This window comes from Monodon monoceros, unplaced genomic scaffold, assembly GCF_005190385.1.
Source record: "Monodon monoceros isolate NGI ecotype Baffin Bay Population unplaced genomic scaffold, NGI_Narwhal_1 Super_Scaffold_20, whole genome shotgun sequence".
NCBI lineage: Eukaryota > Metazoa > Chordata > Mammalia > Artiodactyla > Monodontidae > Monodon > Monodon monoceros.
The window spans coordinates 103212636-103225859 of NW_021703777.1; the positions used below are offsets into that span (position 1 = coordinate 103212636).

General features: G+C 39.1%; 1 protein-coding gene across 1 annotated transcript in view; it reads left to right on the forward strand.

The window, feature by feature from the left end:
* The window catches only part of TET2 (tet methylcytosine dioxygenase 2), a 134090-nt gene that overhangs the window by 92539 nt on the left and 28327 nt on the right, over nt 1-13224 (forward strand). Inside the window, exons 3-6 of the mRNA XM_029234836.1 lie at nt 1091-4545; nt 6243-6333; nt 7735-7828; nt 8468-8676. Coding sequence (XP_029090669.1) covers nt 1137-4545; nt 6243-6333; nt 7735-7828; nt 8468-8676 — 3803 coding nt within the window. The 5' untranslated portion in view covers nt 1091-1136. The remainder of the gene's footprint in view (nt 1-1090; nt 4546-6242; nt 6334-7734; nt 7829-8467; nt 8677-13224) is intronic.

Sequence of the window (13224 nt, forward strand, 5' to 3'; positions counted from 1 at the left end):
ATCAAAAAGCGGGATAAAACTGGGAGTGAGTAATTCTTTTGGAAAATCAAGGAAAAAATTCTAGGGGAGGTGATCTGAGACAGTTGTAACCAGACACAGGAGTCACAGGGCACAATAAGAGGACTAGGAAGGCAGTCTAGGCAGATAAAACAACAGCATGGAGGTCTGAAACAGCTTGCAATGTTTGGGTATTTATAAGCTGTTGTTATAGTTGGAGTATAATCTGTGGGAGCAAGTAGGAGGACAGAAAAATAGAGACCTGCATATGAAAAACCATTTATATTAGGCAGGAATTCTCAAAAGAAGTAGGCAGCCAGATCTTGTAGAGGAAAATATAGAATCACTTAGAAAAGGCATTTTATAAACTACACTTTCACCCCTCCCCCCTCCCCTGGAATGTCAACGCTGCAGAGACTGTGCCTTATCTTCCAGGTGTGTCTGGGTAAAGAGTTTGAGAACTACGAATGCAGGCAATATGGAGCCAATAAAGTGTGTTAAGAAGGGTATGACATCAGATTTGCCTTTTAGAACATTCCCTTTGATAACAGTTTGAAGGATCCTTGAAGGACTGGGGAGAGGACAGGCTGGGCTCAGGAGAAATCTTTAAAAAGCTATTACAGTAGATAATGAAGCAAGATAATGTAGATCTGGCTACCTAGTGGCAGTGAAGATGATTCAACGAATACATAGGAAATGGAATTGATAGAACTTAGCAAATGATTGGATATGTAAGGTGCTAGAGAAGAAAGAAAGGAGGTCGTCTTTCTCTATTGTTTTTAGCATTTTGACAAAAAGAATTATTTGGGAAGGAAGTTGATACTATTTACTAATACAGTATGAACTTCCCACATTAGCTGTTGATTTTGATCTTTGTTTACTGTGACCATAAATATTTCAGAGTTGCTGGTAAGACAAGAATAATCCTTTCCTGAGTAGCTCTTGGCTGTCACTCCGAGACATGAAAATGAGTATCACAGTTTGCTATGTCTAGGAATTCCAGTATTATTAATGCCACAATTCTTCTCTAAGGTGTACTGTTAGTGTTAGATATATATTAATGTACTTTAATTTTTGTTTCCATACGCTTTAGAATTCATTCAGAGGGCAGCCTTGTGGATGGCCCCGAAGCAAGCCTGATGGAACAGGATAGAACGAACCATGTTGAGGGCAACAGACTGAGTCCATTCCTGATACCATCTTCTTCTCCCATTTGCCAGACAGAACCTCTGGCTATAAAGCTCCAGAATGGAAGCCCATTAACCAAGAGACCTTATCCAGAAGTAAATGGAGACACCAAGTGGCAGTCTTTCAAGAGTCATTATGGAATACCCCACATGAAAGGAAGTCAGAATAGTCGCGTGAGTCCAGACTTCATACAAGAAAGTAGAGGGTATTCCAGATGTTTGCAAAATGGAGGGATAAAGCGCACAGTTAGTGAACCTTCTCTCTCTGGGCTCCATCAGAACAAGAAACTGAAACAAGACCAAAAGGCCAATGGAGAAAGAAAGAACTTCGGGGAAAGCCAAGAAAGAAATCCAGGCAAAGGCAGCAGTCAACCCAATGTCTCCGATATGAGTGATAAGAGAGAATCTGTTAGCTCTGCAGCCCAAGGAAATGAAGTTAAAGATTTCACTGTTTTTTCATCACATAACTGCAGTGGATCTGAAAATCCAGAGCTTCAGATTCTGAACCAACAGGAGGGGAAACATGCTAACTACCACGACAAGAACATTGTATTACTTCTTAAAAATAAGGCAGTGCTAATGCCTAATGGTGCTACAGTTTCTGCCTCTTCCATGGAAAACACACATGGTGAACTCCTGGAAAAGACGCTGTCTCAATATTATCCAGATTGTGTTTCCATTGCGGTGCAGAAAACCACATCTCACATACATGCCATTAACAGTCAGGCTACTAATGAGTTGTCCTGTGAGATCACTCACCCATCGCATACCTCAGGGCAGATCAATTTCCCACAGACCTCGAACTCTGAGCTGCCTCCAGAGCCAGCTGCAGTGGTGACTGAGGCCTGTGGTGCCGATAGTGCCAGTATACCAGCTGCAGTGCTAGGGGCCTGTCCCTTTCAGAAACCAGAGCAACGAAAGTCAGTTTTTGAGATATGCCCGTCTCCGGCAGAAAACAGTAACATCCAAGGAACCACAAAGCTAGTATCTGATGAAGAATTCTGTTCAGGTTCCAGCAGCAATTTGCAGGCTCCTGGTGGCAGCTCTGAACGGTATTTAAAGCAAAATGAAATGAATGGTGCTTACTTCAAGCAAAGCTCAGTGTTCACTAAGGATTCCTTTTCTGCCACTACCACACCACCACCATCACAATTGCTTCTTTCTCCCCCTCCGCCTCTTCCGCAGGTTCCTCAGCTTCCTTCGGAAGGAAAAAGCACTCTGAATGATGGAGTTTTGGAAGAACACCATCACTACCCCAGCCAAAGTAACACAACTCTTTTAAGGGAAGTGAAAATAGAGGGTCACCACGAGGCACCACCATCCCAGAGTCCAACTCCCTCTACACAAGTATCCAAGCCCTCTCCGATGCTTCCAGAAAGGCCTCAGAATTATTGTGTTAACAAGAATGACATACGGACTCCAGGGACAGTGACGGTTCCATTGTGTTCTGAGAAAACAAGACAACTATCAGAACGTCTCAAACATAACCCACCAATTCTTGGTAGCAGTGGAGATGCACAGGACCACTGCCAGCAGTTGATGGGACACAAAAAGCAAGAGATCTTCAAGAGTCAAGACAAGGAACAGACACGAGACCCTGTGCTCCCAACACAGCCCTATCTGAAACCAGGATGGATTGAATTGAAGGCCCCTCACTGTCATCAAGCAGAATCCCATCTGAAATGTAATGAGGCAACCCTGCGGTCAATTCTTCAGTATCAGTCCAACCCCTCCCATCAAATGACCTCCAAACAATACACTGGAAATTCCAACGTGCCTGGGGGGCTCCCGGGGCAAGCTTACACCCAGAAAATAATGCAGCCGGGGCAGAGACCACCAAGGTACCAAGCTGAGATGAATCAAGGGCAGTCTCAAGGTACAGTGGACCAGCATCTCCAGTTCCAAAAACCCTCACTCCAGGTGCACTTCTCCAAAACGGACCCTTCACCCAAAGCTCACAGACAGTCAGTCTGTGCCCTGAGGTGTCATTTCCAACAAAGACCAGATCCCCAAACTGAGAAACTCATGCCGCCAACATTGAAACGGCACTTGAATCAACAGGCTTCCGAGACTGACCCATTCTCAAACTCACACCTTTCACAACATAAGCCTCATAAGCAGGCAGCACAAACACAACCATCCCAGACTTCACATTTCTCTCAAAACCAGCAACAGCAGCAAAAACTACAGACGAAGAATAAGGAACAGATGCCCCAGACCTTTTCTCATCCCCAAGGCAACAATGATCAGCAAAGAGAAGGATCATTCTTTAGCCAGATTAAAGTAGAAGAATGCTTTCGTGGTGAAGATCAACATTCAAAATCAAGTGACTTCCAGACTCATAATCCCCAAGTGGGACTGGAGCAAGTACAGAATATGAATAGTATAAATTCCCCCTATGGTCAGATCCTGAAGTCAGATGCAAGCAAAGTGCAGATTTCTTGTTCAAACAATATACACGTAGTTCCAGAAAATAAAGAACAGACTGTAAATTCTGAACTCTTTGCAGGAAACAAGATCCCAAACTCACATCACATGCAATATTTTCCAAATAATGTGACCCCAAAGCAAGATGTTCTTCACAGGTGCTTTCAAGAACTAGAACAGAAGCCTCAACAAGCTTCAGTTCTACAGGGATATAAAAATAGAAACCAAGATATGTCTACTCAACAAGCTGCACAGCTCGCTCAGCAAAGGTACCTGATGCAAAACCAAGCAAATGCGTTCCCTTTGCCCAATCAGGCAGGAAGTCACATTCAGACCCTGCCCCAGAAGGACATCCAAAAGCATGCTGCTCTAAGGTGGCACCTTTTGCAGAAGCAAGAACAGCAGCAAACACAACAGCTCCAAGCCGAGTCTTGCCATAGTCAGATGCAAAGGCCAATTAAAGTCGAACCGGGATCCAAGCCCCACGCCTGTATGCGCCTCATGTCAGCACAGCCAGAAAACAAAATGTGGAAAAAGATACCCAAGCAAGAGATTCCACCTCCGAGCTGTGATAACATGCAGCAGCGGAGCATCCTTGAGACCATGGAGCAGCATCTGAAGCAATTTCAGGTCAAATCATTATTTGACCATAAGGCTCTTACTCTAAAATCACAGAAGCAAGTAAAAGTTGAAATGTCAGGGCCAGTCACAGTTTTAACTAGACAAACCACTGCTGCAGAACTTGATAGCCACACCCCAGCTTTAGAGCAGCAAGCAATGCCTTCCTCAGAAAAGACACCAACCAAAAGAACAGCTGGTTCTGTTCTCAATAATTTTTTAGAGTCACCTTCCAAATTACTAGATACTCCTATAAAAAATTTATTGGATACACCTGTCAAGACTCAGTATGATTTCCCATCATGCAGATGTGTAGGTAAGTGCCAGAAATGTACTGAGACACATGGTGTTTATCCAGAATTAGCAAATTTATCTTCAGATATGGGATTTTTCTTTCTTTTTAAAAACTTTGAGTCTGGCAGCAATATGTGAAGGCTCATAAAAACCTGAAGCTTACATTTCTTGTCTTTAAATTACAGATGCTTGTGCTGTGCAAGAGAGAACTTCACTTACATTCAGTTTTTCAAAAAAATTAAAAAATTGTGCATGCTCATTTGTCCCTCCCTTCAAACCGTTTAAAACATAAAGGTATCTGTTTTAGCCTAATCAATCTAGTTAACTCTTTGTATATCTCCTGGAGAGATAGCCAGGCAGTAAAAACACCTCGTTAAAATGAGAAAATAACTGCCCTATGCAAACTAATGTAGGAGCTTTTAATATTTTTTAATTGAAGATTGAATGTATTAGTAGTTTTACAAGATTAACTTTTATAATAGATAAGGGGACATTATCATCTTCTGTCTTGGTGACTTAGGGGAAATTTTAATGCCAAAGTTCTGAATATTCATAAAGTTGCCCTTTCTCCGTGTATGCATTTGAAACATTGTGTGATTTATATTTGATATTTTCTCTTTAAAAGTTTCATCTTTTTGATAAAAAATATGCTATTTCCCTTTCTTTTTTTTAAACAAGCATCTTTTTGTTAAAATTCAAGATGCATGATAGGTCTGTTGGAATAGGGAAACCTTTTGCTGACTGATGCAGTTTTATATATATATATATATATATATATATATATATATATATATATATATATAAAGATCTTAATTATAGCTACTCAGCTTGGATACAGTAGAAGACATTTGTAAAAACCAGCGTTCAACTAATGTGGCTAATGGTCCACCCACTTTATGGTATTCCTCTTAAAATGGTACACTCCACATTTTATAGAAGGATGGAGGGAAGATCCGTACTGCCCCTTTGTGTGTGGGTAATATTATTGCCTCACTGGCCTAATGTGCCACACATGCCATAGACAACATTGGGTAAGTTATACTCATCTTCACACCCTTCTCCTATCATACCAACCTTTTTTCCCCACTTTTCATCTTTGATAGTGTACAAGAGCCTCTTCCTTTTATCTGACCCTCTCTTCAATATTTTCTCTCATCATAAGTTGTTCTAAAGTAGTATATACAATATGGGTCTGGATTGAATGTTCTTATTTTCAAAACAGAGTAATCGAATATTCTGGGGAAACGAGAGGAGAAAAAGGTATCTTGACAATAAACTGAACAAAATCCTGGGGGTGAGATAGGACAGGAAATTTTATTTTTAATCTTTTAACATCCAAATAACAGGCAGGCTTCTAGTAAGCTGTGATTTTTTTTTCTTCAGTTTAAAAGATTGGACTGTAGTTGATATTACATATAATATATTCTAATTCCCTCACTGTCTATTTAGTTCCACTTACTTGATTTAAAATAATTCCTTATCCCATATCTGAAATGCAATTTAATATATTTTTATCCAACAGGCAGAATGGACATATACTTAATTATTTGGCACATTTTCTAATAGATTAGTCCATCAGTTTACTCATTTTAAGGAAAAAAATGTTTAAAGTCACATTTAGGACCCTTAATGTACAGGTGGGGGATAAGCTTTGTGGATGTAGCCTTTATATTTAGTATAATTGAGGTCTAAAATAATAATCTTCTATTATCTCAACAGAGCAAATTATTGAAAAAGATGAAGGTCCTTTTTATACCCATCTAGGAGCAGGTCCTAATGTGGCAGCTATTAGAGAAATCATGGAAGAAAGGTAATTAACGCAAAGGCACAGGGCAGATTAACGTTTATCCTTTTGTATATGTCAGAATTTTTCCAGCTTTCACATACAAAGCAGTAAACAATTGTAAATTGAGTAATTATTAGTAGGCTTAGCTATTCCAGGGTTGCCAACACTACACACTGTGCTATTCACCAGAGAGTCACAATATTTGACAGGACTAATAGTCTGCAAGCTGGCATAGGCTGCCCACTTTGAGATGGATGCCAGAAAACCCAGGCATGAACAAGAACCAGCCAGCCAGCCTGCTAGGCACAAGGGTGCTGGCACAGGCTGCAAAGAGAGCGCCCACTCTGGTTTTCCCACTCGATGATAAAAAAGGGAAAGGGGGGAAAGGTGGTATAAGAAAGGACCCATTGAGTCAAATTCACCTAGAGTTATAAATGAGTAGTTATCTCCAAGGAAGTTGTCCATTAGTATGAGCAGAGGGCGAGAGTGATATACTGAATAGAAATAGAGACAGATTCTATTTATAGCTGCATTTTTTTTTTTTTTACCTGTCAGTCATAGGTATGCAAGTACTTACCTGAATCTACACAGTTACTCCTGCATGTCATCTTGCAGACTTGAAGACTGTTATGAGCAAGATAATCAATGCAGAGAGAGACTTTCATATAGGTATCCACAGCTCTGAGCTGTTATTACGCTAGGGTGCCTTTTCTTTAAGAGGTAGGCATTTTTATCATTAAAATACATTAGGAAACATTCTGGGCAGCAAGGACATATTCCATATCATTGTTGCCCCAAATTCAAATTATTCATTTCTAAATGAGCACATAGAAATTCACTAAATAATTGTCTAGTAGCCTGGCAGAAATAGTGAATTTCCCTAAGTGCCCTCTTGTATTAGCAAGGAGTAAGTAGTGCTTTGGTTATAAGGGAAAATATAATCTATTTCTAGAATTATCCTATATTTTCAAAATTGCTGGATACTGGTTATTTGCCAGCCTTTTAAAAAAATGAGAGATTCTTAGAGAAACAGTCCTAACTAAAATGAGTCCCCAAGTTTTAAAATAACTAAATTTAGTAAAGGACAAATAGTACGTTATTTTAGAAGACTGAATTTAACAAACTTTAAAAAGTTTTGTGCTTTGTGAAATTATGTATAAAAATAAGCTTTCCCTTTATTTTTACCCATCATATAATTTCAAAATAGTTCATTACAATTATCAGTATATTTTGATACTGAAGAAATACAAGGCTTAAAGTCTACTATCCAGTTTGCTTGGCTTAGTTCTGTTTTTTAAAAATAAACTATTCATTTCTCAGGATGTGGCCATAGAGTAAAATTATGCTCAAATGTTCAATATATTGGTTGCCTCTTAGATTCATTTGCTAATTTTATGTGTGTGTGTTTCTGTGGATTTCTTTAAGGTTTGGACAGAAGGGTAAAGCTATTAGGATTGAAAGAGTCATCTATACTGGTAAAGAAGGCAAAAGTTCTCAGGGATGTCCTATTGCCAAATGGGTAAGTGTGACTTGACAAGGCCTTTGGTCTTCAGTCTTGGGCATTTTGATTCATTCATCTAACCCTGGGAATTGGGTTATCAGATCAGAGAATCATTTATGCCAGTTGAAAGGAATATTGCTTATATTTATCACGTGTCATCTCTTAAGAAAAAGGCAGATTAGTATAAAATCATGTACAAACTGTATTTAATTGAAAAAATTTAATAGTGAGGAGGAGGTCTGTTCAAGTGCCTGCTAGAAGTGTAATTCTTCCCGGCATGTGAGGAAGAGGTCCTTCATCCTTTAAGTACCTGCAGTTAATCTTTGTCATTTTTGAAGACCTTGAACTTTAAAGTCTTGCTTGTCTTCCATCTAGCTCTGGCTTTAGTGCAGGGAGCATTGTCCCCACTGTACTGGGTCGAGTCTGCTACACCCCGAGTGCTTTTGCATCTCTCCCAGTTCTGACCCCAGGGTAAGCCCCGACGTTATAGATGGGCAGCAGAAGGCAAGTTGCAGGTGCTGGTAAATGTCGCCCTAATTGTGACCCAGACTTGAGAAAATATACAGACGTCAGTCAATGCTCTCATCTGCTGCAAGTGACCCTTGTTTTGTTTTGGTTGGGGTGGTGGGTGTTGGGGTGGAATGGTGACCCGAACAGGTGGTTCGCAGAAGCTGCAGCGAGGAGAAGCTACTGTGCTTGGTGCGAGAGCGAGCTGGCCACACCTGTGAGGCTGCGGTGATTGTGATTCTCATCCTGGTGTGGGAAGGAATCCCACTGTCTCTGGCTGACAAACTGTACTCCGAGCTCACCGAGACCCTGAGGAAATACGGCACGCTCACCAATCGTCGGTGTGCCCTGAATGAAGAGTAAGTGCATCCCAGGCCTCTCTTCTCTTTCCACTGCTAGGAAAGCTTAATTGTTGGTTTGAGGGCAGAGAGTTGAAACTGCGTTTTCACATTTACAAAACAGGGATCAAAATGCCTGCTTCACAGCCATTCAGTAGGAACTTGCATTTGCTAATGCTAACGTGGATACTTCGAAGCAATTTCATTTACTAATATTTTGTACCTTCGGACAGTGTAGCTATGAGTTAGAAGCAGCTTGCTGGAAATCTGAGTGTCTGTACCCACAAACTCAACCATACCATAAACCTGAAAATATTTATGTGTCCGCTTACTGCAAGTGACAACCGTTTAGTGTGCCTAGCCACCACATTAGTAGGTATTGACACCACTTCTGTGTAGCAGTATCTGAGACAGTTTGGTGAGAAACTTTAGGATTCCCAGCTCAAGGACTTTATATGTAACAAACATAAAAATACAAGGATTATTTATAGAAGTTCTGTAGAAACAAACTGATTTTGACTTCATTGCAAGCTAGTCCATTATTTCCATAATAATAATCAAAATCACTTCCACTTTTACTGCTACTAAATAATCAAGAAATTAGTGGCTATGGATGGGCATTATTTTCGAGGAATATGAAAATTTGGAATAGGAGAGCAAGGTATACGGTTAAATATATTTAATGCATCCAAGTGCTGGTATGGTTTTGTGTTTTTTAACCTTATCTACCTGCAGGGAGTTTACATCTTCACTTGGAGAAAGCTTAATTTTTTATTTTCCTTCTGCTATGCTATTCTTGTATATCATTAAAAGAATACAGGAAAATTCACAGTGCTGCACTGAAATCCTATGTAGCTATTTTACTCACAGTCGGTACTAAAATAATTTTAATATTGCACTTTTTTCTTAGTATTTTAAATTGTTTTGGCTGCGTCGGGTCTTAGTTGAGGCATGCGGGATCTTTGGTTGTGGCGCGGCCTTCCCTCTAGTTGTGGCGTGCAGGTTTTCTCTTCTCTAGTTGTGGTTCTCGGGCTCCAGGCCACGTGGGCTCAGTAGTTCGCGGCACACAGGGCCTCCCGCTGAGGCACGCGAGCTCAGTAGTCATGGTGCGCGGGCTTCTCTAGTTGCAGCGCACGGGCTCAGTCACCCCGCGGCACGTGGGATCTTAGTTCCCTGACCAGGGATCGAACCTGCGTCCCCTACATTGGAAGGCGATTCTTTACCACTGGACCACCGGGGAAGTCCCTGCACTTCCTCCTTTAGTCATGTTTCTTCTGCGTCCACCAAACTACAAAAGAGTTTACTGAGCTTATGGAAATATTGTGCTGCTCACTGCAACAATCCATTGCTAACCAAATTTGTCCTTTTGCTGACTGTTACTCTAACTGGTATGGTTTTACTGTATATTAACATAGGTTGTCCCTCTGGGTCATTGGAGGTGGGTAGGGAGGGTTGCAAATCAACTATAAATAATCTCTTTAGGAAAGTTACTTTTCCTATATGAAAGTGTGGCTTGGCTTTCTGATAGTTATGATCCCAAAATGTCATGGTGTGTACCTCAAGGCCATCAACCCACTTTTACAAATGATAGGTTGGAAGGTAGAAGTTGCTGATTCATAAGACATGACTCAAACTTGTGGTTGACTGCTTTAGGTATAAAGTAATATTCCATTTACCCTAACATCCCTTGTTTCTCCTTTAAAAAAAATGTATTTAGGTGTCTTTAATCAGAAAGAAAATGAAAGTTAAGGCATCTTGAGCTGATGTTGGTGATAGCATTTTTCTCAGGAATTCAGCGACACTGCCTTGTTTTTGTAAAGCAGACTTCCTCTTAGACTTGGTAGCTGGAACTTCTAAACCACCAAAGAACTTCTTGTGAAAATGACATTTGTTTTATTTAAATTTCTTGAAGTTTCTTGCAAACTATATTTCACATTCTTTGTAATTGATTTAATTTTTATTAATATTATACATCTTTGTTATTTTTCCCCTGAAGGCTTTTCTTTGATTCCTATAAATGCCATTGTCTGAAATAGAATTTCTTTCTATATGTCAGATTCTGTGTTAAGAACTTGCCTAAATTATGTTATTTTGCATTTTAAAACCATGAATGATGATTGGGCCAGGGTCTAAGAAAAATTAATAGGGACAAGAACAAAACTATTAAAAGATGTGCTTCAAATATTGACACTTTAAAGGCCAATCTGTATACTTTTGCTTAACTTCGTCTATAATTTCAAGATAAAGATGAGTAGTTATTTAGATGACGTTCCAGCTTTGAGCTACCTATACTTAGAGCAAGTTTCCAGAAACAAAAAATATACTTGAGGTACATGATTCAAATAGACACTTAACCAATGGCAATAGAGACTTCACTCGGATATAGCTTTTGAAGTTTCTTCTACCCTATAAAATAAGTTTTATTTCTGGAAAAAGTTAAAATTATGATTTTTTTGTGAAGAATGGAGGGTAATCTCAAATTGGGGCTGCTGACTCATTTTAATATTGAAAGCTGTGGGACCCTCATCACTGGGTTCTTATAAATCCCAGTGCCCACATGCACCATAACCACCCACTGTGAGTCTAGAAAAGAACTCCGAGAGCATCTTCCAGTCGGAAAATCAAAACGGATTTTTACATTTCCTTTGAGCCCAGCCAGCTGTTTCTCCTTTAAAGATTTCCCTTTGAGATTTTTATTTTATGACTAAGCCTAACCAATAATTTTTTGGCAAGTAAGAGTTGTGGGAGTGTATCTGTCATTATAAGGAAGTCAAAGCCAGAAATGTCTCTGCCATGCTGGGTGATATTAAACTTTTAAAGAAACTTTATATTATAAAAATTTTCCAATATACGTAAGTGGAGGAGTGCAGTATATTTATCAACATTTTGCCAATACTATTCCATATATTCTGTGCCCCCCCACTTCCTAACCCCATCCTCACCAGTGTTTTAAAGCAAAACAGAGGCCATATCATCTAAGCTATGTTCACTTCAGTGTGTATCACTAACAGATAAGGACTTTGTTTTACAATGTTGTAAAACAATGTTAGTTTCTACTGTACAGCAAAGTGAATCAGCTATATGTATACATATATCCCCTCTTTTTTGGATTTACTTCCCATTTAGGTCACCACAGAGCACTGAGTAGAGTTCCCTGGGCTGTACAGTAGGTTCTCATTAGTTATCTGTTTTATACATATTAGTGTATACAAGTCAATCCCAGTCTCCCAATTCATCCCACCCTTTCTTTCCCCGCCTTGGTGTCCATATGTTTTTTCCTCTATGTCAGTGTCTCTATTTCTGCCTTGCAAACAGGTTCATCTGTACCATTTTTCTAGATTCCACATATATGCATTAATACACGATATTTGTTTTTCTCTTTCTGACTTACTTCACTCTGTATGACAGTCCATCTCTAGGTCCATCCATGTTGCTGCAAATGGCACAATTTTGTTCCTTCTTATGGCTAGTATTCCATTGTATATATGTACCACATCCTCTCCATCCATTTCTCTCTCAATGGGCATTTAGGTTGCTTCCATGACCTGGCTATTGTAAACAGTGCTGCAATGAACATTGGGGTGCGTGTGTCTTTTTGAATCATGGTTTTCTCAGGGTATATGCCCAAGGACTTTTTTTTTTATATATAAACAAAACCTAGTCACAGTGTCATTATCATTCATCTCAAAATTGAGTGATTCTTTAATATCATTTAACCTTCAGACCATGTTCAAATTCCCTAATTGGATACTGTTTCCAGTGTACACGTATATACACATATACATATTAGATATACATATATATAAAGTAAAAAAATATTGACAAAAAGAAAGTCCATATCTTACATTTGATTGAGGGTTTTGAGTAGGTCCCAGTTCATGCCTATTGTCTAGTATAGTTATTGATAGAACTTCCTTTTACTCTCAAAAGTGTCCCAGTTTGTAAGATACAGTATATGATTCACAAGGCTCTTTTACATTATTATAGTTTCCCCTGTCTTTTTGATGAATTTATTTGTTAAAGAGACTGTATGAGTTGCTTTGTAAAATTTCTCACATTCTGGATTTGGCTGTGCACACTTGCTTAACTTGTTCCTGTCACCAGTATCTTCCGTACACTGGTAGTTAGAGTTAAATATGTATGTATGCATGAATGTATATATTAGCAAAATGCTTCATAAGTGGTGATGAAATAATCTTAGTTCTTCATACCCATCAAGAGGGACATAATATCTGCTTTGTTCCATTTATAGTGATGTTATGAGTGTTCAGTTGAGGAGTTGTTAGCTTGATCCACCCATCGTAAAGTTTACCAGAAAACTTCTACCTAATGGTTTAGCACATTGATCGATGATTATTACCTGTTTCCATTAGTTTGCAAATTGATAATTTTCTTATTTTTTAAAGTATAAATTTGTTATGTACATTTATTTTGCTAGTTTTTCTATTCTTGCATAAGTTTAAATGGCTGATATAATTTTTAGTTTAAATTTTGTTTTTTAAAATATTTACTTATTTATTATTTTTGGCTGCATTGGGTCTTCGTTGCTGCGTGCAGGCTTTCTCTAGT